Raw genomic sequence first — 26,951 nt, 5'->3', positions numbered from 1 at the left:
TGCGCGAGCGATTGAGGCAGTGCTAGCGACGAGGCACGCGACTGGACAAAGACAGCACAGGCGCAGCAGCGGCCAGCGAAGATGCGAGTATCACGGGAGGGCGTGGAGAGGTTTGAGAGGGCCTGAGTGAGGTTGCGATCTAGCTACGGTAGCGGAGGCCCTTGAGCTGCGAGGACGCCAATCAATCAAAGCGGCCTAGGGCTGTTATCACAACCTTGCCCAGCTGCATCGGCTCCCGCCCGTAGCTCGGAAACGGCTCATTATGTAGGGTCTGCACAATTTGAAGCCTTATTTTACTGCGCGGTCGCTGGCCAGACCGCGATGGGGGCCGCATATTAATCCAACGCGTGGCAGACCCATTGCTGCAGTGCCGCCGACACCCCACCACCTGCACGCTGACATTGGCTTGATAGACGCAACAGCCAAGGCACGACGCTGAAGATACACCTTCTCTGGGTTCAAACGCTTCGTACATGGCCCCGAACAATCCCTGACAAGCTCAGTGAGCCCCAGATTCAGGGAGGAACGTGCACATGAACAACGTGGCTGATCGTCCTCTAACAGTATCACCGGCTAGTGTTTGCGCAAGAAGCCGGCTTCCGTCATTCACAGGAGGAGACAGTGCTGCTATTTAGCATGATCTGCACCGCTCCCTCAGCTGTCTTCAGCCAAAGCTTGTACATTGAGCCATAAGCGCGCAGAGCCATATGTACTCGCCCAGGAGAGAGCTCATTTACTGGATATGCGAGGCATGTGCAGCTTGACCCATTGCCGATTGAATCGAATTTTAGAATGCTGCAGGGCAGCCTTAGCACTGTTAGCAGAATACATGTGCCCAATCACAGCCTAGTCCCGGCGCGGAACAACTCCCATCCCGGAAGCTTGGACGCGTCCTCTCCATCTGGCTCCATCCGTCTCGTCTCACGACTGGATCACGCACGAGAGCGGCACCACGCATCACTCAACAGTCGTGCCCCAATCTATGACAGAGTTGCCATGGATGACCTCGAAGATGAATTGGATCTTCGATTTCACAAGGGCCTAAATCCCGATGTCTACTATCGCTGTCCTACATCTGAAGTAATATGATCTTCACAACCCGTATAAGCGTAGCTAAGTCGTTATGTAATAGTCACTTGAGGGAGCTCTGCGCAATGAACTGGATAAGAATGCAGCCAGCTTCATCCCCACAGACGTTGTCACAGAGTTCATCTTTGCAACAGCCTCTACCATCACCATCCCCGTGACGCAGCAACTCAATCTTTATGCGCTTATACAACCAGCCGATCACCCTCAAAGCATCGCCGCTGAATATGCGCTATGTCGAGATATTGACGGCAAAGACAGGCTCAAGGTACAACGAGCAATTGCAAGGTACCTGAACCTACCCTGTCTGCACAACTACTACTTATGCAACCTAGATCTATTATCAAAGCTATTCAGGACACTGATGGCTTCAAGTACTCCGAGCGCTCTGCGCAGAACAAAGAAGGCGGTGACGGTGCCAGGTTCAAATATGTTTGCCAAGACAGCTTCCAGAATAGGGACCGTAAAAGCAACACGAGGAAAGGGAAGTCCCCTGATAGCGACGATGGGAAGCCTGAGGTTAAGAAGCAGGGACCTGTTGCGTTGCCGACCTACGACTGTGGAGGCGCAATACACATCAAGTTTTCCCTCAAAAGAAACGCTGTCAATGTGGTGTACAAGCATAATCCTATACACACTACGCGCGAGGCTGACAACGGGTACGTTTTGCCATTCGCCACAACTGAAAATGGCTATGTGCCATAGCACTTCGTCCAAAAGTTATAACTGATTTTTCCGATAGTCTACCTGCTCTGATGGTCACTGATAACGGCGTCGCCGCCACAGCCGACGCTACGTAAGAAAAGCAACCACGCAAAAGGAAACGTAGTAAAAAGGATGAGACCGAGGCACAGAGCGAATTCAGAGGCCCGGACCTTGACATGTCAACATCTCCAGAAGGTCCAAATCCATCTGCAAAGAGGAAGAGCAAGAAAGGTAGTGCTGTGGCCTCTTCCACAACATCGCGAAAAACATCTACCAAGAAGACTAAGGCTAGGTTACCGGCTTCACCCACCGGATCGAGGAAAAAAGCGCCTGTCTTCGAAGAACCTCCACTGCCGACACATATCCGTGGTAAAGCCTGCATCCGCTGTCGCGAGAAGAAGATCAAATGTAACGAATCCAAACCCTCATGCAACCAGTGCCGAAGGGGTCTATGGACGTGTCAATACGAAGTGATAATCAGCAAGAAACGCTCGAAGAATGGGTGTCTCAACTGCAAGCAAAGGAGACGGCAGTGCACAGAAATGAGGCCATCGTGTGCGCACTGCTTACAGTTAGACGATGACTGCGAATACGCCGACTAATATTGATGTTCCTTGGGTCTGTTGAACATTCCACATTATGCAGTAGCCCATTTCAGCCTCGTCCAGACATTGACTTGGTGTGAAATGCAGTGTCTCGTGACGATAAGCAGGTGCTACAGCAGATGAAAGTCTTGACATAATGCCATCAGTGTGGTCAGGATAGTGTCCGAGACATGCATGGGAGTAGCGTTCCTCTAACAAGAGAGGTGGACCATACATCATATCGGCAGAGGTTGCAGGAGGGGGTCGGGAAGTCCGTAAAACGATGCGCAAATATCTTTTAGGAGGACGGTTACGTAGACGGCCGTCACAAGCGACAATGTTTGCAAACAGGAAATGTTTACCCTGTCAAAGTAAGTATATGCTAAGATACTGGGCGCAATGCAGCGTCCCGTGCAGCCAAGGTCTGTCAGCGAATAGCAAAGGTCGTCATCTGATCACACTAGTCGAATTCATAACCATCACACGACTGAGCCGCATGTTCTCCACATCGTTCATTGCGCACATTTAGCAGTTCAGTAATTGTATTTCCGGGCCACGTCCATTCCAACTCCACTCGTGATGCAGCGTCCCGAGGTTTAATTCGCCGCGAGCCCTAGTAACCGGCTGTTAACCCTGGGTTAACGGCCCGCCTCCATATATCCCTTCCCACCGCCTCATCAAATTCAGCGATCACCACTCTACATCACACGTCATACGGCTTGTGGTTTTCTTGGGTTATGGGTTCAACATGGTGCATGCTCCGATTCTGCCAAGGGTCAATCTTGATAAAAACAACTGCCTCGGGCTTGTGCGTTGCACAGCATGGATAATCCGCTGGTACTTAATAGGAGAGATGCCCAGGTGGTGGCTTTCATTCGCTCCCCAGTACAAGTCTTGGAAGTTGAGGCGTCTTGTGTTTGACGATGCGATCTTGTCTCTTCCCGTTGTTGGCTACGGCCGTGTTGTCGCAGGCTTCAGGTGCAACCAACTCACACGCAACAACAAAATATTCGCTAACCAATGCAGTCATTCCATCTGATCAGTCTGTTTCAAAACGTGCAGTTGGAAACTGGGACGATGCCTACACAAAAGCAACAGCTGCGCTCGCCAAGCTATCGCAGAGTGAGAAGATCGGAATCGTCACGGGTGTTGGCTGGCAGAAAGGTCCTTGCGTTGGCAACACCAAGGCGGCTGGCTCGATTGGATATCCGTCACTTTGTCTGCAAGGTGAGCAGTTGTGATTCATTACTTCCGAGCCGACCATGCTTCGCGAACGCCAAAGGTGGAGGATGTTGTCCGACGCAATCAGGACATGCTGTGGCCTTGATGAGCACGTTGTGATCAACGACTTCGATGCTTGGAGCCTGGAGCCTGAAGCCTGGGACACACCGAACAGAATCACCAAACGCTGTCCAACGCATGGTTGTATCAAGATGAACTTCTTACTAACAGCCTCTAGATGGACCCCTTGGTGTTCGCTACGTCCAAGGTGTAACTGCCTTCAGTGCGGCTATCCATGCCGCTAGCACCTGGGACATTGACCTTATCCGTGAAAGAGGTGCCTTCCTGGGTGCGGAAGCAAAGCAGCTAGGTGTTCACGTCCAGCTTGGGCCTTCCGCCGGTCCTCTTGGCAAGCATGCAAACGGTGGTCGAAACTGGGAAGGATTTGGCTCAGATCCTTATCTCCAAGGCATCATGATGGCGGAAACCATCGAGGGTATGCAAGAGGCAGGTGTCCAAGCTACGGCGAAGCATTGGCTTGTAAATGAACAGGAATTGAACCGAGAGACTATGAGCTCAGATGTGCCGGATAGGGTACTTCGCGAACTTTACGTGTGGCCCTTCATGGATGCTGTGCACAGCAATGTCGCAGCATTCATGTGCAGGTGAGAAATCATCAAGCGAAGACGTGTACGACTTCGGGATTTACTAAGTTGCTGCAGTTATAACAAGATCAATGGAACATGGGCTTGCGAAAGCGACGGTGTGATGAACAAGCTCCTTAAAGACGAGCTCGGTCATCGTGGATACATCATGAGCGATTGGAATGGTAAGCATTTGGTCTGCTTGTACTTCTGGTACAATACCTGACGTCAACTTAGCGCAACACACTACCACTGGGAGTGCGAACGGTGGCATGGACATGACCATGCCCGGCACCGACTTCAGCAACGGCAACATCTTTTGGGGCCCGCAACTTCAGACCGCCATAAACAACAAACAAGTGCAGCAATCTCGCCTTGATGACATGGTCAAGCGCGTGTTAGCCGCCTGGTATCTCGTTGGTCAAGACAAGGGCTATCCAAGCACCTCATTTAGCTCCTGGACGATTGGCAAACATGAAGTAGGCGGAAGCCACAAGACAAACGTCCGCGCTACGGCTCGCGATGGTATTGTCTTGCTAAAGAACACAAACGCCGCGTTGCCCTTCAAGAAGCCTAAAAGCATCGCTGTCATCGGAAGCGACAGCATCGTTGCGCCTAAAGGAGCCAATGCGTGCGTTGATCGCGGATGTAACGATGGAACATTGGCCATGGGTTGGGGTTCCGGATCAGTTGAGTTTCCTTATCTTGTTGCTCCTCTTGATGCTATCAAGACACAAGCCCAGAAGGACGGAACTTCCATCACTTCTTCGCCCAACGACAACGCGCAGCAAGGTGCTAGCGCAGCACAAAACGCTGATATTGCGGTGGTCTGCATCAACAGCGATGCTGGCGAAGGTTACATAACCGTCGAAGGCAATGCTGGTGACAGGAAGAACCTGGACCCATGGCACAACGGAAACGAATTGGTCAAGGCAGTTGCTGCTGTCAACAAGAAGACCATTGTTGTAGTCCATAGCGTCGGTCCAGTCATTATGGAGCAGTGGATCGAGAACCCGAATGTAGTTGCTGTTGTTTGGGCAGGTCTCCCAGGTCAAGAATCCGGAAATGGCCTTGTCGACATCCTCTACGGTGCAGCTTCACCAAGCGGCAAGTTACCCTACACCATCGCAAAGAAGGAATCAGACTACGGTACCACGATTGCCAGCGGTGACGACAAGAACTGGGACCTCTTCATCGATTACCGCCGTTTCGACCAGCAGAAGATCGAGCCCAGATTCGAATTCGGCTACGGTCTCTCCTACACTAACTTTACTTACTCCGACCTCAGTGTCTCCGGCAAACCCTCTGCGGGTCCTGCAACCGGTGCCAAGGGTCCTGGAGGCCCTGTTGATCTCTTCGAAACCGTAGCTACCGTTACCGCCAAGATCAGCAACTCCGGTGGTGTTGCGGGTGCGGAGGTGCCACAGCTGTATCTAGGCTACCCTTCATCGATCAACTCACCACCGAAGCAATTGAGGGGTTTCGCGAAACTCAAGATTGAAGCCGGTGCCAGTGCGACGGCTACATTCAAGCTGAGGAGACGAGATATGAGCTTTTGGGATGAGAGCAGTAGGAAATGGAGTGTTGCTACTGGAGAGTATCAGATCTTCGTGGGATCGAGTTCCAGGGATGTGAGATTGACGGGTAAGATCACTGTTTAGTGGCCTAGTATAAGGGTTGCTGGACGGGTGCCGAGACGAAGCTCATAGGGCATGCTTATGCGCCGATTCTGTTGATGTACGGGGACATGTTCGGCTAATTAGAGGAAGCTTCGGATCGTCATGATGCCGATGTCGGGAGAAAACAAAAATTGTGACTGTCACTCGTCATTTGCGTGCGGATACCCGGTAAAGCTCCTCGGAGAGGGCCAATTTGCGATCGACATAGATAAGGCGTGGAGTCTGATGGACACCATTTTTGCTACGTGCGCCGCGCAGTCTCCAAGTGTCATGACGCAAAACTGAAGGCGTCAAGCAGCTGCAGGGTATGCTATACAGCATTGCCCAAAGGGACCTGATAGCGGGGCCGCACACTTATCATCCAGCTTCCCCGGACGTTTGTCATAAAACAAGGGTCAGAACTGAAGAAACTTTGCAAGTCCAATCGTTATCGTGACCGATATTTTATTGTAAAGGCCATCATTGGCGCGTGTGTGTGTCATTGCGCCTAGCGTCATCCGGTGCTGCAGAAAAGCCCCTCCCCGATTACTTTGTATCCTCACCTCACGCAAACTCAACACTCTCAAACTAGCATCAGCAAGCTTCGCCTCAGATAGGCACCCCTCCTGACCTCGACTGGCTCTACTACCGCGCTTATGAGTGCTGCCCCGACACTCTTTACTTCCCAGGTATGTCACGATTGTGATGCTTGATGAAGCCTTATCTGGACATGCATCGCACACCGTCAATTCACCGCCGGCCTCTTTCTGCCTCTTGGTGGCTTGACGATCGATGCATTCTCCTCTAGAATTTTTCATTCCTTTCTTCTTTTCTGACCATGGCTAATTGAGTGCTACAGGATTACATCTCAGGTATGCTGTCGCCCACAGACAGACGCGTCATGAGCGTCCAACTGACTCTATCCGCAGACCACCTGTGGAAGGCATCAGTAAACTGAACGCCTACCCAACAAGCTGCTATCAAACGAATCACTACATCACCTCACATCTCCGCTCATCATGTTGTCGCAAATGATCAAGCCTTCCACCATGCGGTCCGCAGGGTTCCTGGGACGAATGACAAAGAACCGTGTACAGACACGCTCCCTTGCTACTGTTGAAGGAAACACTCAGCGTGCCATTCCTACTCCTAGCATGCGCAGGGCCACGGCTGTTTCCAATGAACCTGCTACTTTCACAATCAAAGTGCGTAGAGTCATCCTGCACGTCTTGGCGCGTCACTGACAGCTGTTTAGAATGGACCCATCTTCGAAGGCAAGTCTTTCGGAGCCAAGACCAACATCTCCGGAGAAGCCGTCTTTACCACTTCACTTGTCGGTTACCCCGAATCTATGACCGACCCATCCTACCGTGGCCAAATCCTCGTCTTCACACAACCATTGATTGGCAACTACGGTGTTCCTTCCAACGCCCGTGACGAGCATGGCTTGCTCCGATACTTCGAATCCCCGCACATTCAAGCTTCTGGCATCGTCGTTCAGGACTATGCCTTGAAGCACAGCCATTGGACAGCTGTCGAGTCACTCGCAGCATGGTGTGCTCGTGAGGGAGTTCCCGCCATCTCTGGCGTTGACACCCGTGAGGTTGTGACATACCTCCGTGAGCAAGGTTCCTCTCTTGCTCGTATCTCAATTGGTGAGGAGTACGATGCCGATGAGGACGAGGCATACATTGACCCTGAGGCTATCAACCTCGTGCGCCGTGTATCCACCAAGGCTCCCTTCCATGTCAGCTCTTCTTTGGGCGATATGCACGTAGCTTTGATCGACTGCGGTGTCAAGGAGAACATTCTCCGCAGTCTCGTCTCTCGCGGTGCCAGCGTCACCTGCTTCCCCTTCGACTACCCCATCCACAAGGTTGCCCACCACTTCGACGGTGTGTTCATCTCCAACGGCCCCGGTGATCCAACTCATTGCACGACCACCGTCCACAACCTCCGCAAGCTGTTCGAGACTTCCCAGGTTCCCGTCATGGGTATCTGCATGGGTCATCAGCTCATCGCCCTTGCTGCTGGTGCGAAGACTATCAAGCTCAAGTACGGCAACCGTGCGCATAACATCCCGGCTCTTGACCTTACCACGGGCAAGTGCCATATCACCTCGCAGAACCACGGATACGCGGTTGACCCCACTACCCTGTCCAGCGAATGGAGGGAATACTTCACCAACCTCAACGACCAGTCCAACGAGGGTCTGATCCACAACTCCCGTCCCATCTTCAGCGCCCAGTTCCATCCCGAGGCTAAGGGTGGTCCTCTAGACTCTGCATACCTCTTCGATAAGTACATGGAGAACGTCCAGCAGTACAAGAGCCACCAAAACAGCTTCTCGGAGAAGAGCAACAAGCCCAGCCCTCTCCTCGTCGACTTGCTGAGCAAGGAGCGTGTTGGCTGCCACCCTGATGCACCGGACTTTGAGGGTCACGCAGCGGGTATGGCCAATGAGGAGATCACAGTCGGTGGACCCGTCGCGCCGTCCTACCAGCCCATTACTCAGAAGCCCGTTGCCTCTGCTGCTTAGATTGGTTGGGTTCGGTTGTGTGTATTGGGAACATCAGCGGAATGGATTTGGCGGCGTTACGGGACACGGATGATAAATTGTCAAAGGTGACTTTTGGTTAGGAAGGCGAGCTTTGACAGCGCTTTGGACATTTCAGTAGTAATACAAACAGTGTTGAAACATGCTTTAGTTGTGCTCATCCCAATCCGAGTATCTTCCAGTTGCGACGTAAGAAATAATGGATTGTTGCATGTATATTGTACCCTTGTTTGGGTTAATAACATGGGGTATCTTTCCATCTCTACTCAGTACTTGATCATGTCCATATCGCCCTCTCTCGTTCAAGCCTTTCCAAACCCAGGTTCCTCGTCCAGCTCTTCTTCACCCTCCCCTTGCGCTTCAACAACCTCGCTGTCTTTGGTCGACTCCCCAACCCTAACATCGCCGACCTTTCTCTCTCGTCTTTCCTGTTCCTTCTTCCTCGCACCAGCTTTGAGCTTCTCCCACTGCTCTCTGTATCGACTCAAGACCTGTGTGTTCCTCTCATTTTGCTTGGCCAGCTTCTCATTGTTGCTCATCAAGTCGTTGACTTTGGCGTTTTGAGAAGCAAGCATGGCTTCGAGATCTGCGATACGTTTTGCGGCGTCAGCGTCGGGAGCTGAAGTTGGGGCTTGACCGGGAGAAGTAGGTTGTCGTTGTTGTTGTGTCTGGCCTGGTATAGGAGGGGAAGGAAGAGCTGGGAGGTGGTTGATGCCTTGAGCAGCGAGGGCTTGAGCGAGTGCATTAGGGTCGCTGGAGCCTCGTCCGGGGCCTCGAGCACGGAACGACTGTGCGAGGGCGTTAAAAGAGTTCTGGGAGTTTAGTTCCCACATCTGGATGCGTTTGGCTTGTTTGTCGATGACGGTCTTGAGGGTATCGTTCTCTAGAGCCAGCTCTTCCATGGTCTTGAGACCTGAGCCTCTGCCGGCTGGTATGGAGCGTTGGGGTGTTACGGCGGTGCTTGGGTTTCCGCGAGAAGGAGGACGACGTGCTTTGGTGGGTGACGGCGGGCCTACGTTCTCTCGCGCATCGACAAATTCTTCATGTGAACTCCCTCGCAACGAGCCGGAGCCCTCGTCGATCGCGTTAAGCTGTGTGTTGGGTGACACATTCGTTGCATTCGGATCGCGAAGGACACTGGCGTATGTAACCCCGCCACTTGATGTTGGCACCAAGTAGAAGCTTTCGTTAGGTCCAGGCGCGCCATCCTCTCGCAGAGCGCGCAGTGCAGGCTTGCTTATCAGGGCAGCGAGGTCGGGAACTGAGGATTTGACGGTCCTGGAAGCTTCTGGAGAGTGTGGTCGTGACCTGGTCTTGGATGACGTCTCTTCCCTGGGCGTCTCAGACACTGGCGTTGGTGCAGATGGGTTGAGTGGAAGGGAGGTGAAAGCCAGTGGGGCGCTGATTGCGGATATGACGCCCCCAAAAGCCGAATAGAAGCGGCTGAAGTTGTCTTCGGCGGGCGGTGATGCAGGGCGTGGCGAGGCATCTTTCAGCTGCTTGGCCGCGTCTCTGCCAGCGCTCACTTCTGTCTTGCGCGACTGTTGGGCCAAGAGATCCCGTACCGGCGTAGACGGTTGCTCATTCCGACCAGCTGCAGCGCCTGGTACGTTGGGCGAGGCGCCACTGGCGGCTCTCTTTGCGCTGGGTATGCCGCGCTTTTCGGCGAGATTGGTGGCTATCGAGGACTGGGGGAGTCTGCGGCGAGATGTTGGAGGAGTCGGAGAAGATGCTTTGGATGCGGATACTCGTGATGACGAGGCATTCGCTAACGGGGAGAGGGTGGAGGACTCGGAATGGTGTTTGCTGGCATCTGCTGTCTTCTTCTCCTTGCGCGGCGCCTCTTTGATCAGGCCGGCGAGCTTGCGATGGTGGTCTTCGAGGAGACTGAGGATGCGACGGGCCTAGGACTACTTAGACGGGCAGGATAAGGCATCCCAGGCTACATACCTCAGCATCATGGGTATCTTGTTGGGCATTGTGGAAGGCGGTCGCGGCAAGGTCATGCTCCTGCCCCGCAGTCGCGACGCTGTTGGTGCTGGTCGCGGTCGCGGCAGTGCGGGCGTGATCATGAGCCTGGATAAGATGTGCCGACTCCATGGTGGTGGCAGCAGTGAGGTTTGAACATGTTCGACGAGTTTCTGTACGAGTGTGTGCAGAGGCAGCAGCAGGTGCGCGTGAAGGGTCTCGGTCACGTTGACAGGGATAGCAAGGCTGGCCACCCCCCCCATGTAACTGCGGAGTAGATCACTAGGCTAAAGACCCGCAGCTGGAGACGTTGGAACCAGAACACGAGGAACGCGCCCGCCTGGTTTCATCTCTGCAGCCTGCGCCTACTTGCTTGTTCTCTCCCCTCTGCCATAACTCGCAAGCTTCTCCCCGTCCCCCGTCACCCCTCGTTTGTCATGTATCCGATTGCAGCCGCGACCCTGCGGTAGTTCCAAGCGCATCGCGAGCCCTGAACACATGCTCCCTACGTAATCGACCCCCCCAAACCTACGTAGCAAACACGGCACCACAAAGCGTCGCAACATCGATATGCGTGTCTGAGACTATAGCGAGACCCTCGACCTCTTCTCAGTGCTCTGCACACTCTCGTACCCTATATATTCCACAATGGCCTCTGAGCGGCGGAGGAGCATAGGCTCCATGTTCGGCTCCAAGGACAGGGACAACACGCTGGCGGCACCACGGGCACAATCAAAGGGCCCGGACTCATCCACCGTCTCAATTGCGAGCAGTGACGGCAACGATGACTTGTTGCGCAAGTCAAGTGACGGGGTCATGGACCGCCTCAAGAGTCGCCAGAACTCCGACGACGGCCGCAGCGACGTGTCGTCGTCACATCGGCGGCGCATGTCGAAGCTCTTCAAGGGACGCAAGAAGAGCAAAGGCTTCCTCAGCCAGGACGACGTCTCGCAATTCGACCCCAATGAGGTGGTCCCTCCCGTTCCTACAATTAGACGTCCGAGCATGGGTCACCCGTACCAGAGCGACGACTCGCTCGGCCTCGCAAAGAGCGTCGCAAGCAGTCTGCTCACCGACGACTCAGACACGGAATCGTAAGTTGCACGCTGTACTTTTTTTCTCCGCCCCTTATTCCTGTGTCTCAGGTACAGTTCCATTTGCAGCTGCGACGCGTCCATTGGAGTGGAAGGTTTGCCTCGTGGCATTGGCGCCGTTCAGCATGGACTCCACCGCGAACAAGCATACGTTCTGGCCTCAGCTCCCCCACTAGCACACCACACCTCGTGCATCATCGCATCCGTATTGCAATACGCACTCTTGGCCTTCGCTGTTCTATTTGTTTTTACTACCCACCTCACCCCTCTTTCCAGTCTTTTGTCGCATACGTACCCACTCGGCTCCTGCCTTCCGACTAACCGGCTGCAGCCCTCCACCACTCAAACGCCCTGGCATATCACCACATCAGTCGCATGCCGGCCTCTTGACGTTGTCGTCGCCCCTGATCGCTTCCGAGACCCTCGATTCTGCAGACTCCACCGATGTCACTCTCGTAAACTCCGAAACCTCCATCGAGGAGCCCACCACCCGGAATTTAAATAATACCAGCGACGTCGCTGTGAACAAGCGGGGCGTATCTCCTGTTGGCAAGCTCAAGGAAGCTTTTACTCCTAATCGCAGATCCACGTCTCCGGCTCCTAAGCCTGGTGCTAGCCCTGAGCCCGCAAGACCGAGCACGAGCGGAGGTGGACTAGGAGCGCTGTTTGGAGGGAAGAAGCGCGAGACAAGGGTGTTGGATGATCCGATTCAAGCCTCACCACCACAGATACAGATACACACAGAGGAGGAGACAAAGTCCACCCCGTCGTTGAGATCTGTCGCCCCAAAGCGCATCATCACCTCGCTCCCCGCGACTCCTCCCAATTTATCTGATGCCCCCACGACCTTCATAACTCCACCCACGCCGACAGACGGGAAGGCTTCTTCTCCGACAGAATTGAATAGCTCAAAAAACACTGTGAAACGCACCAATACTGAGACAAACCCCAACGTAGTCGTATCCCCCTCGGGGAATATGATATCGCACAGACGCGTACGATCAGCCACCAATCCTCCAAGTAAGCTATCGCATTCGTCAATACCGCCCCTCACCCCTCATCTTGAGGAAGCAAAAACCCCCGGAGGGACTGCTGTACCTCCGTCATCTCCTGGCGGGCCTGGTGGATTCTTCGCTTCCATCTTTTCCGCAGCTCAGAACGCAGCGAACAACTTAGGCGACACCATTGCGAACAGCGCAAATCCGAAGAATAAACCCAGCCAGCAACAGCAGAAAGACGAGGACAATACTGCTGACGGCGGCGAAGAAGTTATTGGACCCGAGAACGTCGACACCACCACAAACGAAGGTACTGAGAAGCGCCGACCTGCCATTGAAACACTTGGATCTGGAAACTTGAGCTTAGCCCAACTTGGCATTGCTGAGAGCAACGAGGTCAGCCCCATGTCATCCGCGACCAACGTCACGATGAAGGCGGATGAAGCTTCGGCCAAGGTCGAGGATAGAGCCGCTGCACAAGCCGTATCTGCCGCTTACGCAGGGGAAAAGCCTCCATCGATTGCTAGTGAGCGTCCACGATCACTGACAGCTGTTTCTGGTCAGTCAGGAGCGGGTGCAGCGTCTCCTCCACGACAACCTGAAATAACAGACTCACCGGCATCCATCGGACGCCAAGGTAGCATACGCAGCCGTATAAGCGGTGGCAGACGGAGACGGCATAGAGGCAGCTCCGCTACAACCGGAAATACTTTAGGCGGGGTCATCACTGCGAGCACAAGTACATTGGCTCCAAGCGCAGCATTGAACAGCCACCGTCTAAACGGAACTGGATTCGCGGTTGCACCCCCTAGGCGAAATAAGGATTTCCATGCCTTGTTCAAAAGCGTTCCCGAGGACGATTATCTGATCGAGGACTATAGTGCAGCCCTTCAGAAAGAGATCCTGCTTCACGGACGTTTGTACGTTTCCGAGGGCCATCTTTGCTTCTCCAGTAACATTCTCGGATGGGTCACGAACTTGGTCATCAGCTTTGACGAGGTTGTGTCTGTCGAGAAGAAGTCCACAGCCGTGCTGTTCCCGAATGCCATCGTTATTCAGACGCTTCATGCTCGCAATGTTTTTGCGTCATTCCTGTCGCGAGACTCTACCTACGACTTGATCATCGGCATCTGGAAAATATCCCATCCCAACCTCAAGTCATCTCTGAATGGTGTAACTCTGGATGGTTCCGGTGGTACTGGCGACAAGACTGAGAAGGCAGAATCTATTGGCAGTGATGACGGTTCCCTTCAAGATTCAGATGATGAGGTGTACGACGAAGATGCGGACGATGATGAGGGCACTGGCAGCTTCACCGAACCCGGTGAAGGTAGTATAGCTGGTAGTGAAGTTGGTTCCGTAGCAGGCGAGACCACCCGGAAAGTGAGCGGTGCAGTATCACAAGCCTTTGGTGGTGGTGGCGAGACGACTGAAGCCGCCAAAGCAGCCACGAGTGGCGCTGCGGCTGCAGGACAAGACTTTCCTGGTTCAGCAACACACGCACCTACTGAGTGTGGCGATAACGATCAGCATTACGACAAACTACTCATTGACACAACTATCCCAGCACCTTTGGGCAAGGTTTACAGCTTAATGTTCGGCCCCGCTTCTGGCGTGTTCATGCGCAAATGGCTGGTTGAGGACCAAAAGTCGATGGACCTCCAGATGGAAGATGACAAAAAGGGCTTGGGTGAAGACGTGAAAACGTTCAACTATTCCTACATCAAACCGCTAAATGCACCTGTTGGACCGCGCCAGACAAAATGCAATATTGCCATGAATCTCGAGCAATACGATCTGGATAAGGCTGTGAGTGTGCAGTGCAGCACAGCGACACCTGATGTACCCAACGGCAGTATATTTCTTACAAAGACGAGATACTGCTTGATGTGGGGACCGGGAAACAGTACACGACTTATCATGACCTTCACAGTAGAATGGAGCGGAAAGAGTTGGCTGAAGGGTAAGTAGTGGTGCTTGTTCTAAGTCGAGAGATATATTGACACTCTCTAGGTCCCATCGAGAAGGGTGCGAACGACGGTCAAATGTCGTATGCTACTTCCCTTACTGCCGCTCTCCGCACTGCCGTGAGCGCAGCGAAAGCCGGCCCATCTCGGTTACCCGGAAAGGGCGGAAAAGGAAAGAGGCGCTCAAAGGGCAATCTTTTGGAAGAGGCCCCAATGCCTGCCGCCGCTCCCGCTCCCACTAGTCAAGCGAAGCAAAGCAATTGGGGATTATTGGAACCTTTGCGCAGTCTCCTCGGCCCACTCGCCGATATCCTGGAGTCCATTTTCACACCGCAGATTATTATCTTCCTTATGGGAGCCCTCCTTATGTACACATGGTTCTTCCGTGGTGGATCTGCAGTCACCGGCCCAAACCAGTGGTCCACTGTTCAACGTCAAGTTGCGTACGAAGAGATTTGGCGTCATGAAGAGTCGGATCTATGGAACTGGCTTGAAGAGAGAGTTGCCCTAGACAGAGTGCAAAGCTCTATCGCTGGATCGCGGATCAAGCCGGAAGACGGAACGCAGAAGCCCCTAGCGCCCCATGATATGCAGGCGCGGGAGATGGACGAAGCGATTCGTGTGACCGAAGAACGACTGAAGGCGCTGAAAGACGCAGTAACTCGCGAACGCTCCAAGTCCCGTACTAAGAGCCCGAAGGAGGAACAAACGTAACACGAAGACGCGGACATATGAAAGCGGCTTTCGGACGGTGATGCGGAGGAAAATCACTCCACAGCCCCGTGGAAATCCATGACTCGGGAAGCCTGAACTGTAAACATACGCAAGACTTGCATGGCGATGGCGTCTATTCTTTCCCTTTGTGATTAGCTAGGTGTTTGGTGCATCGGGGCCCGGCTGGGCTTGTATGGCGCACACCTGTCATACCATGGCTTATCAGCCACATTGTTTCGTTTGTGTTTCGGACTGTTGTTGGGGAAAGGAGAAGTTACACACTCTATTGTCTTCGCACAGATATCTCTTTACTTCCTCACAGACTACAATTACAGTGCGTCCCACTGGCAACAAGGTATTTAAAAACTTGGTTCGTAATCCAACTTCAGCTGCTACAAAATCTTGCTACATGTTGCCCTCTGGGTACACCACCCGTACGAGAAATATAAGGTTGCGTATCTTGTAGACTAGATCTCGCCGGTGTGCTTCGTACGGCTTTAAGGTTTGGTGACCTGCAGCGGGCGGTGATCGTCGGCGCGTGCGTTAGCACGGCCTCGGAGATCTGCTGCACGATCCATCTGATCACTCATCACCCAGATCTTGCATGGGTTTATACTGAACATCCAGCTTTGAATAGAGATATCCTTGCCCGGGTGCGGAACTGTAGAAATCACATCCGACGGATCGGCCCACGAAGTATTATCAACAGCTTTGAAGAGAAAGCAATTCAGCAAGATGTATGGTTCCCAAATAAACCTTACCGCCACGTGAGGTAACGCTGATGCTTTGAAGCTGTGCCTAGCCTAACCGACCATCCTGCCGTTGATCAACCCACCTCCAAGCCAAGTGCAGTCTCCATCGCTCACATCATCCATGACTCAGCTACCCACAATCAATCTAGCTGCAGCCCAACCCTCTCATCTCCCGCAATATCTCACCCGCTCTTCCAATGTCATCTCTTGTCGCCTATGTCGCGGATCCGCGCCACACAGATTCGGCCGAGCGATGCGTCCGTCCCCTCCTTGGATGACCCCAAACTTTGGTTAATCTGCGGCACGGTACTTTGACAGTCGCGGCCATCGGTTCCCCGAACAAGTCATGGCTCCGATGGTAGCTCTCGAGCTAGACGATGCTCCAGATCCGCAACCGTTAACGAACGGCTGCATGGTCTACAGAGGTGCAGCGACCTACTGTTTGGTGCCTGACTCTGTTTCGGTTTCCTCAGCCGCCACTGCATGTTGTTGACGGCCTTTGGAAGAGGTGGCCAAACTTTGTACAGAAAATCGGCATGGTCTGGCTCACGTGGAGAATAGGAAGGGTTTTGGTCTTACATGAGCTAGTATAGGGTCTTTCCCTGTCGCGCGATGGCTGGGGATTGTTCATCAACTACGCCCGTCTACCTTTTCTTTATTTCTCGTGAGTGTCTGGGTTCCGGGGTCTTCTCGCTCTCTATATGGCGTTGTCACGCTAAACGCCAAATATCTGGAAGCATCACGAACGTTTAAATACATTTCGCCACCAGGCCTCCTAAGCTGGGGTAATCCTATTGAGGATTCTCTACAAAAGAAATCGATATGGCATACAGTCCCAATGGAAGCGGATCGAGTGGTCTCCTTCCTCCTATCTCGGTGCTTGCCAAGTGGCCGGTTCCGAATTACGATGATCCCGTTACTCGTTCCAAAGCCGTCCTCATTACATCGTGTGCTCTGGGATCCGTCATGCTTGTCACAGTGGGAGCCAGAATGTGGGCAAGAGCTATCATACAAAAGAACGCAGGGCTCGATGACTGGATTATAACGGCTGCAATGGTATGTATTTCTCGCAGGGACGAAATCCATACATACATGGACTAACACATGGTGTAAAGATACCAACAGTTGGACTTACTGTCGTAGTATGTCTAGGTGCGTTAAAAATAACGTACAAACTCATTCAACAAGCTTCCTAATAGTGATATCCAGCGACCGAAAAGTACGACTTCAATCGCCACATATGGGACGTCCATCCAAACATGTACGTCCCTGAGCGCAAGATAACCTTCATCCTCTACCTCTTGTACATTGTGTCCGGTGGAATGATCAAGATCTCCATCCTCCTTTTCTACCGCCGCCTCGACTCGCGCTCTATAACCCGAAGTTTCCGGATCGCGACCTGGATTAACATCATCGCCATCGGTATCTTCTGCATTGCATTCGTCGTCGTGCTCTTCACAGCTTGCACACCTTTTGAAGCCTTCTGGTATCAGTTCGACATCGCCAAGCAAATCGCAGGATACTCATACCACTGTTGGGTCAACGAATATGCAGATCTGCTATCAGCGAGCATAATTAGCGCAGTGCAGGATGCCGTTGCCGCTTTTCTTCCTACAATCCTATACTGGAACCTGCAAATCCCTCGTCGCCAGAAGATTGCTTTAGGTGCCATCTTCGCTCTCGGCTACCTAGTCTGCATCGTCGCGGGTGTTCGTTCCTACTATGTCTACCGCATCTTCAACAACCCATTGTACGATTCAACCTGGGAGTCATGGCCTGCGTGGCTTCTCTGCATGTTGGAGATTCAATTGGGGGCTATTTGTGCTAGTGCGCCGGCTCTCAAAGTATTCTTTACGCATTACTTCAAGGTGGCCGCGAGTATGTATGGATCCAGCCGCGGTACGGCATCCAGTGTTAAGAAAGACGGTTCATGGTGGAGATCGACGGGTACGGGCTCGGCGAGTATGGCAACCATGGTGTCGAAGCCGGAACAGGAAGGGTATCTTAGGGAACTGGGAGCAGGCCATATTGTGGATGAGGAAGGGGGGATTGTGCTACAGGAGGGAAAGAAATTTGATGGGCGGACAGGAGCTGATAGATATGATGGATGGACTGAGAACCAAAGACATGACGGACGGACAGAGAGTAACAGGTTTGATGGTAGGACGGAAAGTATCGAAACCTTCATCTTTACTTGAGATAGGGTATGAGAAGAACCTATTCGACAAATAACCACCTCGATGCAGAACGAAAGTGTCATGGATGGTCTCCCCGAGTTCACTAAAAAGGACAAATTACGACATGTCACGAAGTATAAGATGGTATCCTAGCCTGTTCTGTTGGTCAAGACCTCCACAATACTCTCGCTCGTCCAGACTTCATAGTTGGTTCTCAGGCGTATGAAGTGGATTGGCTAAACCCGTAACTCTATCACATCGTCTCTTTGGACATGGTTAAAGGAAAAACGAACACTAGATGATGGAGCTGTGTGGTATGAGGCGCATTAGAGCGAGAACACTGTAACGGGCGTGCTGCTTAACGTCGAGTTGCATGACTAAAGACAATCACGCCAGACGCTGAATGACACAAACGCCACGATTCCGTATAAATATAAACAGCTTTAGAGTAGATCATCTTGTATAATAAAGAAAACGTGGACCCGAGAGTGACATCACGAGGTTCGTTATAGAAACACTGCACATCCCTTCTTCCAGCCTCAACCTCGACCTACACCCACTTTTCAAGTCATCTTCTCTCTCAAAGCCTCTTCCCTCCTCTTGATGCTCTTCTCCAATATCTTGAGTTCTCTCCTCTTACGCACCAAGCTCGCCGTCGTCCTCTCGACGTTCCTCTCCTTCTCATCTACTTCAATCTCCCGTCGTAAGACCGTACTCTCCCAATCTTTAACCTCGTCCTCTTGTCGCCCGAGGGTCTGCTGGCGCTCTTCCAGTTCTGCTTCACCTCCAGCCACAATATTCTCCCGCTTCTGTAGATCGACCAGCAATGGCATGGGCATGTCTAGTTTCTTGGCGTACTTGTCGATGTTCCTGCCAGCGAAGGCTTCGGAAGCTGTTATTTTGCTTAGTCAGGTGTTGCTTTATGGGAGTTTGGGTAAGCTTATGCATACCTCCGAGCGGAGTGACAGACGCGCTAGATATGAAGCCCGTGTCATAGTGAGCGTACGCACAATCGACATCTCGCTTGCTGCACCGTCCGTTCTGGTGCCAAAAGTGGCAGGTCAATGGCTTTGGAAAGTTCTTGGGGAGCGAGGTGTCAAGTTCGGCGGGCGTGTTATTGGATGACGAGCTTCGGCTTGGTTTTCGACTGCCATTATAGGATTTTGAAGATGATGCAGCGTTTCGAATGGGTATGCTACTAAAAGTTGAAGGTCGACTCGGTGCACCAGACTTGCGTTGGTGCATGCCCTCGTGGTTGGATACGTAACGATCCTTTGTGCCGCTATGCATCTTGCTCGATTGAGTACATATCAATGTTTGTGTTCAGACAAAGGAACGAGGAGGAGAGAGAGCTCAACTCAGGTGGTTGGTATCATCCGTTTGTTTGTTGCCATGCAGCAGAGCACTGACCTTGACGGGCGCTTGCATACGATTCGACCTGTCGTTTCGTCTGAAGCAATACACCAGTTTGTCCATTGGCACGTTTAGAAGCTTCCAGAGGCGTTTGTGGGATTGGCTTTCATAATTTGGATCTGGGGTATCATAGTCCTACAGCTTACTCTCCCGCACATGTCGTTCTTCAACAGGTAGCGCTCCACTCATCATGTTGTAGTCCTCTTCTCTTCCATAGAGTACTCGCTCTCTGCCACCTCTCGTTGTCCACCAATTTACAGCAACGCCGCTACGCTCTGCATCCATCTCGCCACTGATTAGCACTTCCCAGTACCGCGCTTTGACGTTTTCTCGCATCTCATCGTCGTTGATTTGGTTGAGGAGTTCTGCGCATAGAGGCAGCCACTCTTCAAGCAGATATATAGGGAGAAAGGGCAAGGCATCGATAAGGGTTAACGCGAGCACTGCCTGTTCCGAGAGGGCAGGGGGTGGTGCGTCCGAGCCTTGCAGGGCCAATGCAACAGAATCAGGCGGCAGTGGCTGAGTAGGAGCGTTGAGCGCACGGTGAAAGACTAGTTCCAATAAAGTAGCTGGAAGATCTGGGTGGGTTGCGGACAGAGTAGAGGGAGGAGCTGTGACACGCATCAAGGTTTTGAAAGCTAGGCGGAACTGACGCGGTGACAAGTTATGTGGAAAGACACTGAACAGCGCATCGATATAGAAAGGGAGGTGCTTCGCGGTGATCTCAGCAGATTGTGGAGCAGACAAGACAGCGAGCATGACGCTGTGAGCGGCTTCGAATACTGGCAACATATGACGATTCTCGCCAGCTGCGAGGTATGGCACAGCTGACGCGACCAGCAAGTCCTCGTTTGTGGCTGGCGATAGTACGAGAGTGAAGTGTTCTGCTGTATTGAGAAAGTAGAGGTCCAGTATACGGTCAAGAGGGTGGCTTGGTATCTGCCCAAGATGTTGAGGCGCGATAGTTTTGAGAAGCTTGTCGGCGTGACTGGGGTACGCAGAAAGGATGTCTATCGCTGTAAGGTAGACAAAGGTATGTTGGGAGAAGGATGCAGGGCCGAGCCGGGACGTGATGAAGTAGAGATGCCGTAAGGTTTGCAAGGCCTGCGAAGCTAGCATAGGGGCGATGGCATCACCAGCCAATGCTTTATCAGCTAATGTTCGTGTGAAGACGCCTCGCAGTATGATGGTAGTAGCAAACAGAGCCGCCTTGAGCAAATTCCACAGTTGCGGAGTCGTCTTGTGAAGCGCCTCTTGTTCCAGATTGGCTGCCTCTTCGGAGGGCTCGATATCCGACAACTTGGTCTGCCGCCATTGCGTGGTAAGAGCGCGAGAAAAGCTAGCGAGGTCGTCCATCATCGTCTGGATGATCCATGGATTCTTGACATTCTCGACAGAGTGTGCGATGAGGCGTGAAAGGGGGCCCATAGACGATACCAGTGGCCTATTCATGATGACTTCGACCTGTCTGTAGGAACTCGAATGCGGCTATACATGGTTAGCAGACGTCCGTATCATGATCTATGGCCACTTACACTCCAGTCTAGCTTCCCTGATTGTGTTGTCCGCACGTCGAGGTCCAAGCCCCCGAGGAAATAGGCGGATTGGAAGCCTTCGTTGGAGTAGAATGCCGTCCCGATAAGCACCGGAAGTAGCAGATCGTAATCAATCTGTGTCCTTTCTACATGGCCGATGCATCCGAAGGCGTGGTTGAGGGTCAGTGTTATTGTCTGGCCTCCTAATCCATCTGCCTCGGAGCGTTCTCTGACTTCGACCAAAGCGAGGTTTGTCGCGCGGACCAATGCCGCTTCCACTCTCTTTCGCATGGCAGATGCCCAATAGAGGTCCATTCCCTGCTCTTCCAGGCTCCCTATACCTATCAACAGGCCCGTAAGAACGACCAAGTGCTTCCATCGTCGGCTCCGGTCGTCGGCTCCTGCGACGACGGCGCGTACCCATTCGTCCAGCGACAAGCCTCCTCCTATTGGCGTCTGCCCTGGCGCGAGTTTGGCTGCTTTGTTATGTCGCACGTCGTTGTGGTGGTTGACGATGGTCGTGACGGCCGCGTGAAAGACGGACAGCATACGGAGGGGCGTTCGGACACCATCGGGGCGGTCCCATAATGCCGGCGCGGTGAGGAGATGTGAAGTCAGAAGACTGAGGTTGTGAGGATTGCCGAGCGTGGTGAGGAGCGAGGACGCGGTTCCCAGTAGGCTGTGGTAGTTAGTAGGCGCAATGCGAATAGGGACTCGCGATGCGTACCGCGGCGTGTCCTGTTGATCTGTGTATGTCTGCAGCGAGCGCAGCAGCGTGGACAAGAGGCGATCGACGACCATGTTGAACCCGAAAAGCCCGCGACAGGCTACCAGAAGATGCGCATGGAGATGTTGGAGATGCGATGGCTGGTGTTGATTGCGGCTCGCGTCCAGCCGAGGTTGAGCTAAGCTCGGGCTTTGGCCGTTGACATTCACTCGGGGATCGACGTCACAAGCATTAACTTCCAAAACAACGGCCTTTAGTATCGTACGATCCTACGACCCCTAGTGTAACGCGCAGAAGTATACAGAGCGCATTATAGCTATGCCGTATAGATGAGGTAAGCCCTCGCTGGACCCTGCATCCATCCTTCTCGCGTCCCCTGGCCATGGCCTCAGACTTCACATGGGACTGAAGACGATTCTTCCCCACAATTCGGCCATGGTAGTTAACGATATCTTTCCCAGCTTCATTCAACGCGTCGACTCGGCGGTCCCGCTCGGCTACACCACGCCGCCCTTCCCATCCCTCTACTGGCCTCTTCCCGCTGGCACCACCCAGTCCTTCTACCTCTACCGCCCCGACGATATCCTCCGCTTTACCGTGTACTGGACACTGCTCTTGGTTGGCGGTATACACTTCATCACCGCACTATGGGCATGTGTAGTCCAATGGCGCAACTGGAAATTAATATGGATCGCCCTGCCCGTCTTCAGTTTTGTTGGAGGCGTTGAAGCACTTGTTGCGGGTGCTATCGTTGGCGGGCTGTGAGTCGAGGTCTGCTGCCATGTCTATCGCGTCGCATACTGACTGCAATCAGGCTAGGAGGTGTATATCAGGCGGGATACTTCGAAATGTCTACCTGGATACCTTTTGTCTGGGCCGTCATCAACACCCTGGTGCTCATATTGTCTTCCTTTGCCATCTACGGCGGTCTCTGACGTTATGCCTCGGTCCAACATACACTCCATATCGACTATCAGCATGTGTACGAGCGTGAGACCGCAGACTCACAGGCCCCAAAACCTCTCAGGCAAAGCATGCAACGCCTCCATCGCCTCGTTCTTCAAGCCCCCATAACCCGCTGCTCATCAGCCCTGATATCAAGGTCACTCTGAACGCTGGAGTGGCGCGTTACATACATTGTTCAGAGGAACGGGCGGACAAAGCCAATCCTAGGAATCGCCCGATCCAACCTCACTCCAGAAGATGACAAATCGGAGATGCTTCCGTGCCAACACGCTTAGAGACGTGAGATTGATGTCCAACAAGACATTGGCGTTATCAGCATAAACAGAGCTCGCGTAATGCAGTAGGTGACGTACGTTCTCTGGCTCGTAATGCACTTCGATGTCCAGTAAGATCGAAATGTACCACTCTGTAGTACTTCTGCTCTGAAAGCCATACTGGCGTCAGTTGAACGAGGAGTAGACGCGATTTAGAAGAAAAGAGAACAAGGGAATGGCGGTCAAGGCAAGCTTTTGTAGACACCTCGAGGCAGAGACTAGAATTTAGATTTGGCATATTTTCTGCCTATTGTCTATGCAGCTGACGTCTAAATGTATACCGGTATCATTGCTTTCGTCATATCATAATGTTCGTACAACCACTTTAACCGGTATGTATCTTGAACCTCTGCTTCACCTGTTTCCTACACATAGGGCACTTGGTCGGCCGCGCAGGAATATGGCCATGCTTGATGGGAACAACTACGTCAGCGCACCACTGGCACATAACCATGTGGCCGCAAGGCAGCACAGCTATATCAGCAATCTGCTGATAGCACACCTGGCACGCGAGGGTTTTGGTCATCTCTTCTTCTGTCTTGGGTGCCGGCCGATCGGGCTGGTTGTCCAGCGACATGGGCGGAGGTGAAGGCGGACGGGCAGCGCGCAAGAATGCACGCGCCTCTGCGAAGCGACTTTCAAGACGCAGAGTACGCATTTGGTTCATCACTAGTTCAGGATTCGGTGCGTCAGCCACGTCCATGGAGTTCAACTGAGAGAGTAATCCAGGGATAGCCGTTGTGATGTTGGAGCCAAGCTCAGGGTTGGCTAACAAGGGCTGTGCAAGATGGTCGTTTTGCGCTCTGTGAGCTTCGTGCGCTTCCAATTCAGCATAGTTGTCCTCTCCAAGACTCTGCCACCGGGGTGCATAACTCCAGACTTGACTCGCTGGCTCTAGACTCTCTGATAGTGACTGTGACTCTCGCATTACTCCCCATAACAACTGTTCTTCAATTTCTCGTCGATCTTGTGGTGACAGCCCGTCGAGCGGAGGCGCGGTATCAGTGCCGTCTGCTCTTCGTTGATCGGCCTGACGTTGGCGGTCGAAGGCTCGTGTGTACATCTGTGTAAGCGGTGACTCGTAGTCGTCCTGCTCTACGTCCTCGCGAGAGCCGAAAACGCGTGCAAAGTGCTCTCGTCGACGTTGTTGTTGCGCTTGTCGTCGTGTCATTGGTCGCGGGGGCTCTGACGGGTCTTCTTGTATCTGAGGTGTTATCGAAGCTCGTGGTTCCGTTGGTGCCGTGGGCTCCGTGTTGGAGACTTCTTCCACCACCTCTTGTAGAAGACTGTCTAGCGCATCTTCGAGACTCTGATGTGGCTGCTCTGGTCGCTCTTCCTCCGACGACAATCGTCTTCTCTGGAGCCTGTTTTCTAGTCTACTGGCATCGTTCTCTACTCCTGCCCTCAACTGATCTAGCGTACGCGGAAGAAAGCCGGGGCTGACCTCCCTGAACGGTTCCCCGATTACAGGCATACGCTGCTCAGTACCATCCGGTAGTTTTGCGATGCGATATCCCTGGTGAAACTCCCACCATCGTTCTAGGAACTCGGTCTGGTCAGGTATCTCTGGTATGCGTGTCTGGGAGATGTCGAGGGGAGGGTCGGTAGCTGCAAGGCGGTTGGTCCAGAACTCTGGTTCGATATCAGTCTACGATGTTGCCATTCGAAGTGGTATTGCGTAGCGTCGTACCTTTACAGAACCAGCAATAGCCTTGCCATCTTGTCCCTTGGTTCACGAAGCCCACTCCGTCAATATACACGCGATATGTCCTGGAATGCACTCTCTCGTCGGCACAAGCGCAGCAATTCGGCGTTGATGTCAACCGGCAGCTTGTGGCAAGCTTGTGTGGACAGTGTGTCTCCAGACGTGGGCAGTCTGCGGTCAAAGTCCCCATTATGAGCGGGCCTGATGTTTAGGGAGTGTAGAGCCGAGCTGGGATGAAGATGTGAGATCCAAAGCAGAGAGTAAGGATCAAAGACTAAGAAAGGCCCAATGCTTGAGACGTGGTGAAAGAGTAAACAGTGGCGCGAAGTTTGGTGGTGGCGCGCATCTACTCCACGTTCCGCGGTCGGCCCTTGCAGGTGCATGATGCTGTGGTGGGGCTGAACGGGGCAAGTGGACCTAGCGCGAAGCCATCCCCGCGGTGAGACTTACCTTAAGATCAGGATTGACTTCGACTGACAGCTTCTCTGAGTGCAAAGCTCGACTGTCCGCTTATTCGTTGTGATGCTTGGTAATACAGTCTTTACTGGTTACACAATACGTTGTACTTGATCAGTTGAATGCTAGTGCCAACAGCTCATGGCTCAGAGCTGTCAATGACTCTCAGCTTCAAATATACAAACACTCTGTCACCGTTGTCTTTCTTACACCCGTCCAACATAATTCCTCACACTTCAACTAAAGACCAAGTCTAGCACTATGAAAGTAGACGATTGCCACAGGAACCTGCGACCTGCGAAGGAACGCGAAAAGGCTCTGACCATCAATGAGTTCAACGGCAAGACCCTGACTCCACCAGTATCAGTCTACCTGCCATGGAACCTTTCGACAGACCAGTTCAAAAAGCTTCTTCCTGACACTCCCGAGGACGGAGAGCCAGGCTTTGGCTTCCCAGCCCTGAGAAACTGGTTTGTCAAACTTCTCCATGCCCTTGATGCTCAAGAAGACGAACTGCATCCGTTCCATTCAAATCCTTACCGACTAAGAAAGCTGGATATAGAGGCCGCCGACTGGTTCAAGGAAGGGAAGTTGGGGTTTGTAAAACTCCAAAGTGAGATCAGAAATGACGACCCGGATGATGAAAAGAATTGGACACCTGGGGCGGTGTTCTTACGAGGTGGTAGTGTGGCTGTCTTCGTGAGTCTAGTGTCATCCGAAGCACTTGAATTCAACTAACTGGTCGGAAGCTCATTGTACAACCTGAAGGTGCAGAAGGAGAAGATGAGAAACAAGTCATACTAACCGTTCAGCCTCGGGTAGCAGCCTCATCTTTGGCCTTCACAGAGATACCTGCAGGAATGTTAGATGATCAGCAAGATTCGTTCGCTGGAAAAGCCGCGAAGGAGATCAAAGAAGAAACGGGACTTGAGTTGAAAGAAAGCGAGCTACTAGACATGACGAAGCTTGCGCTAGAAGGAGCATCGTCCGAATATCCCCCTGCAGCCGAATCACTAGAAGAGGCCATGTACCCCAGTCCTGGTGCTTGCGACGAGTTCATCACACTCTACCTCTGTCAGAAGCGTCTCAAGCGTGAGCATCTGGAAGATCTTAAAGGTAAGGCAACGGGTCTCGCGGAAGAGGGAGAGAAAATCAAGCTCAAGTTAGTTCCGTTGCACATGCTCTGGCGAGAAGGTGCTCGGGATGCGAAAACTCTAGCTGCATTGAGTCTGTACGAGAACATCAGGGCAATTGGCATGTTACCCGATATGCCTACCAACCTAGACGAGAGATCAAAAGACTGGCGTTCAGAGAAGTGAGGTTGAAGGAGATGTAGTTACAGCTCATGACATGGAGATATTCAGCCGCCAAACATATATTCATTCACTCTCCAAATTCTCGTCACAGCACCACACTGAACAATCCTATGAGTCACTGGATGAGCATTAAGGGTTGGCCTCATTGATACCGTTGTCAAAAGACTATTTGGTGATTGAGTTTGAGCCTCGCAACTAACTTGGTTGTTGTAACGTTTTCTGTAGCACAATGCCCAGTAATCTCGTTATATTCACTGGGCCCAATCTAACATATGAGAACTCAAAGTCAACACCAGCTATACACACGAGCCTCTCTCTCCATTCCTATGCTGTAAAGTGTCTTTTCAATCCTCAACGTGAATCGAAGTATCTTCACTTCGTAGCCGCGTAGTTA

The 26,951-nt window shown here is 52.6% G+C and overlaps 11 protein-coding genes across 11 annotated transcripts; 7 read left to right on the top strand and 4 right to left on the bottom strand.

Annotated features, from left to right (window-relative positions):
- Positions 1-996: 996 nt before the first annotated feature.
- J4E82_005747 (uncharacterized protein) lies at positions 997-1,886 on the top strand (the record flags this gene model as incomplete). The annotated part of the gene is made up of 4 exons (XM_051732008.1): positions 997-1,080; positions 1,133-1,374; positions 1,422-1,745; positions 1,829-1,886. 4 exons carry the CDS (start codon positions 997-999, stop codon positions 1,884-1,886), a joined length of 708 nt encoding a protein of 235 aa, XP_051588257.1.
- Positions 1,887-3,298: 1,412 nt separating this feature from the next.
- Positions 3,299-5,901, top strand: CEL3A (glycoside hydrolase 3; the record flags this gene model as incomplete). Its single annotated transcript, XM_051732007.1, has 5 exons — positions 3,299-3,353; positions 3,402-3,602; positions 3,835-4,261; positions 4,319-4,425; positions 4,478-5,901. 5 exons carry the CDS (start codon positions 3,299-3,301, stop codon positions 5,899-5,901), a joined length of 2,214 nt encoding a protein of 737 aa, XP_051588256.1.
- Positions 5,902-6,917: 1,016 nt separating this feature from the next.
- On the top strand, positions 6,918-8,437 carry CPA1 (Multifunctional pyrimidine synthesis protein CAD; the record flags this gene model as incomplete). Its single annotated transcript, XM_051732006.1, has 2 exons — positions 6,918-7,103; positions 7,154-8,437. 2 exons carry the CDS (start codon positions 6,918-6,920, stop codon positions 8,435-8,437), a joined length of 1,470 nt encoding a protein of 489 aa, XP_051588255.1.
- Positions 8,438-8,757: 320 nt separating this feature from the next.
- Positions 8,758-10,555, bottom strand: J4E82_005744 (uncharacterized protein; the record flags this gene model as incomplete). Its single annotated transcript, XM_051732005.1, has 2 exons — positions 8,758-10,359; positions 10,406-10,555. 2 exons carry the CDS (start codon positions 10,553-10,555, stop codon positions 8,758-8,760), a joined length of 1,752 nt encoding a protein of 583 aa, XP_051588254.1.
- Positions 10,556-11,071: 516 nt separating this feature from the next.
- Positions 11,072-15,196, top strand: J4E82_005743 (uncharacterized protein; the record flags this gene model as incomplete). The annotated part of the gene is made up of 3 exons (XM_051732004.1): positions 11,072-11,517; positions 11,849-14,478; positions 14,529-15,196. The coding sequence occupies 3 exons, from the start codon at positions 11,072-11,074 to the stop codon at positions 15,194-15,196; spliced, it is 3,744 nt and encodes a 1,247-aa protein (XP_051588253.1).
- Positions 15,197-16,770: 1,574 nt separating this feature from the next.
- Positions 16,771-18,146, top strand: J4E82_005742 (uncharacterized protein; the record flags this gene model as incomplete). Its single annotated transcript, XM_051732003.1, has 3 exons — positions 16,771-17,004; positions 17,064-17,100; positions 17,158-18,146. 3 exons carry the CDS (start codon positions 16,771-16,773, stop codon positions 18,144-18,146), a joined length of 1,260 nt encoding a protein of 419 aa, XP_051588252.1.
- A 542-nt stretch (positions 18,147-18,688) lies between these two features.
- J4E82_005741 (uncharacterized protein) lies at positions 18,689-19,415 on the bottom strand (the record flags this gene model as incomplete). Its single annotated transcript, XM_051732002.1, has 2 exons — positions 18,689-19,017; positions 19,076-19,415. 2 exons carry the CDS (start codon positions 19,413-19,415, stop codon positions 18,689-18,691), a joined length of 669 nt encoding a protein of 222 aa, XP_051588251.1.
- A 258-nt stretch (positions 19,416-19,673) lies between these two features.
- J4E82_005740 (uncharacterized protein) lies at positions 19,674-21,874 on the bottom strand (the record flags this gene model as incomplete). The annotated part of the gene is made up of 3 exons (XM_051732001.1): positions 19,674-21,026; positions 21,074-21,752; positions 21,801-21,874. The coding sequence occupies 3 exons, from the start codon at positions 21,872-21,874 to the stop codon at positions 19,674-19,676; spliced, it is 2,106 nt and encodes a 701-aa protein (XP_051588250.1).
- Positions 21,875-22,235: 361 nt separating this feature from the next.
- Positions 22,236-22,735, top strand: J4E82_005739 (uncharacterized protein; the record flags this gene model as incomplete). The annotated part of the gene is made up of 2 exons (XM_051732000.1): positions 22,236-22,561; positions 22,615-22,735. 2 exons carry the CDS (start codon positions 22,236-22,238, stop codon positions 22,733-22,735), a joined length of 447 nt encoding a protein of 148 aa, XP_051588249.1.
- Positions 22,736-23,405: 670 nt separating this feature from the next.
- J4E82_005738 (uncharacterized protein) lies at positions 23,406-24,975 on the bottom strand (the record flags this gene model as incomplete). Its single annotated transcript, XM_051731999.1, has 2 exons — positions 23,406-24,712; positions 24,771-24,975. 2 exons carry the CDS (start codon positions 24,973-24,975, stop codon positions 23,406-23,408), a joined length of 1,512 nt encoding a protein of 503 aa, XP_051588248.1.
- Positions 24,976-25,502: 527 nt separating this feature from the next.
- Positions 25,503-26,560, top strand: J4E82_005737 (uncharacterized protein; the record flags this gene model as incomplete). Its single annotated transcript, XM_051731998.1, has 2 exons — positions 25,503-25,940; positions 25,991-26,560. 2 exons carry the CDS (start codon positions 25,503-25,505, stop codon positions 26,558-26,560), a joined length of 1,008 nt encoding a protein of 335 aa, XP_051588247.1.
- Between the last annotated feature and the right edge of the window lie 391 nt (positions 26,561-26,951).

The sequence above is a fragment of the Alternaria postmessia genome (assembly GCF_024291825.1).
Source record: "Alternaria postmessia strain BMP 2775 chromosome Unknown scaffold_31, whole genome shotgun sequence".
Taxonomy (NCBI): Eukaryota; Fungi; Ascomycota; class Dothideomycetes; order Pleosporales; family Pleosporaceae; genus Alternaria; species Alternaria postmessia.
This window is presented reverse-complemented; position numbering and strand designations above follow the sequence as displayed.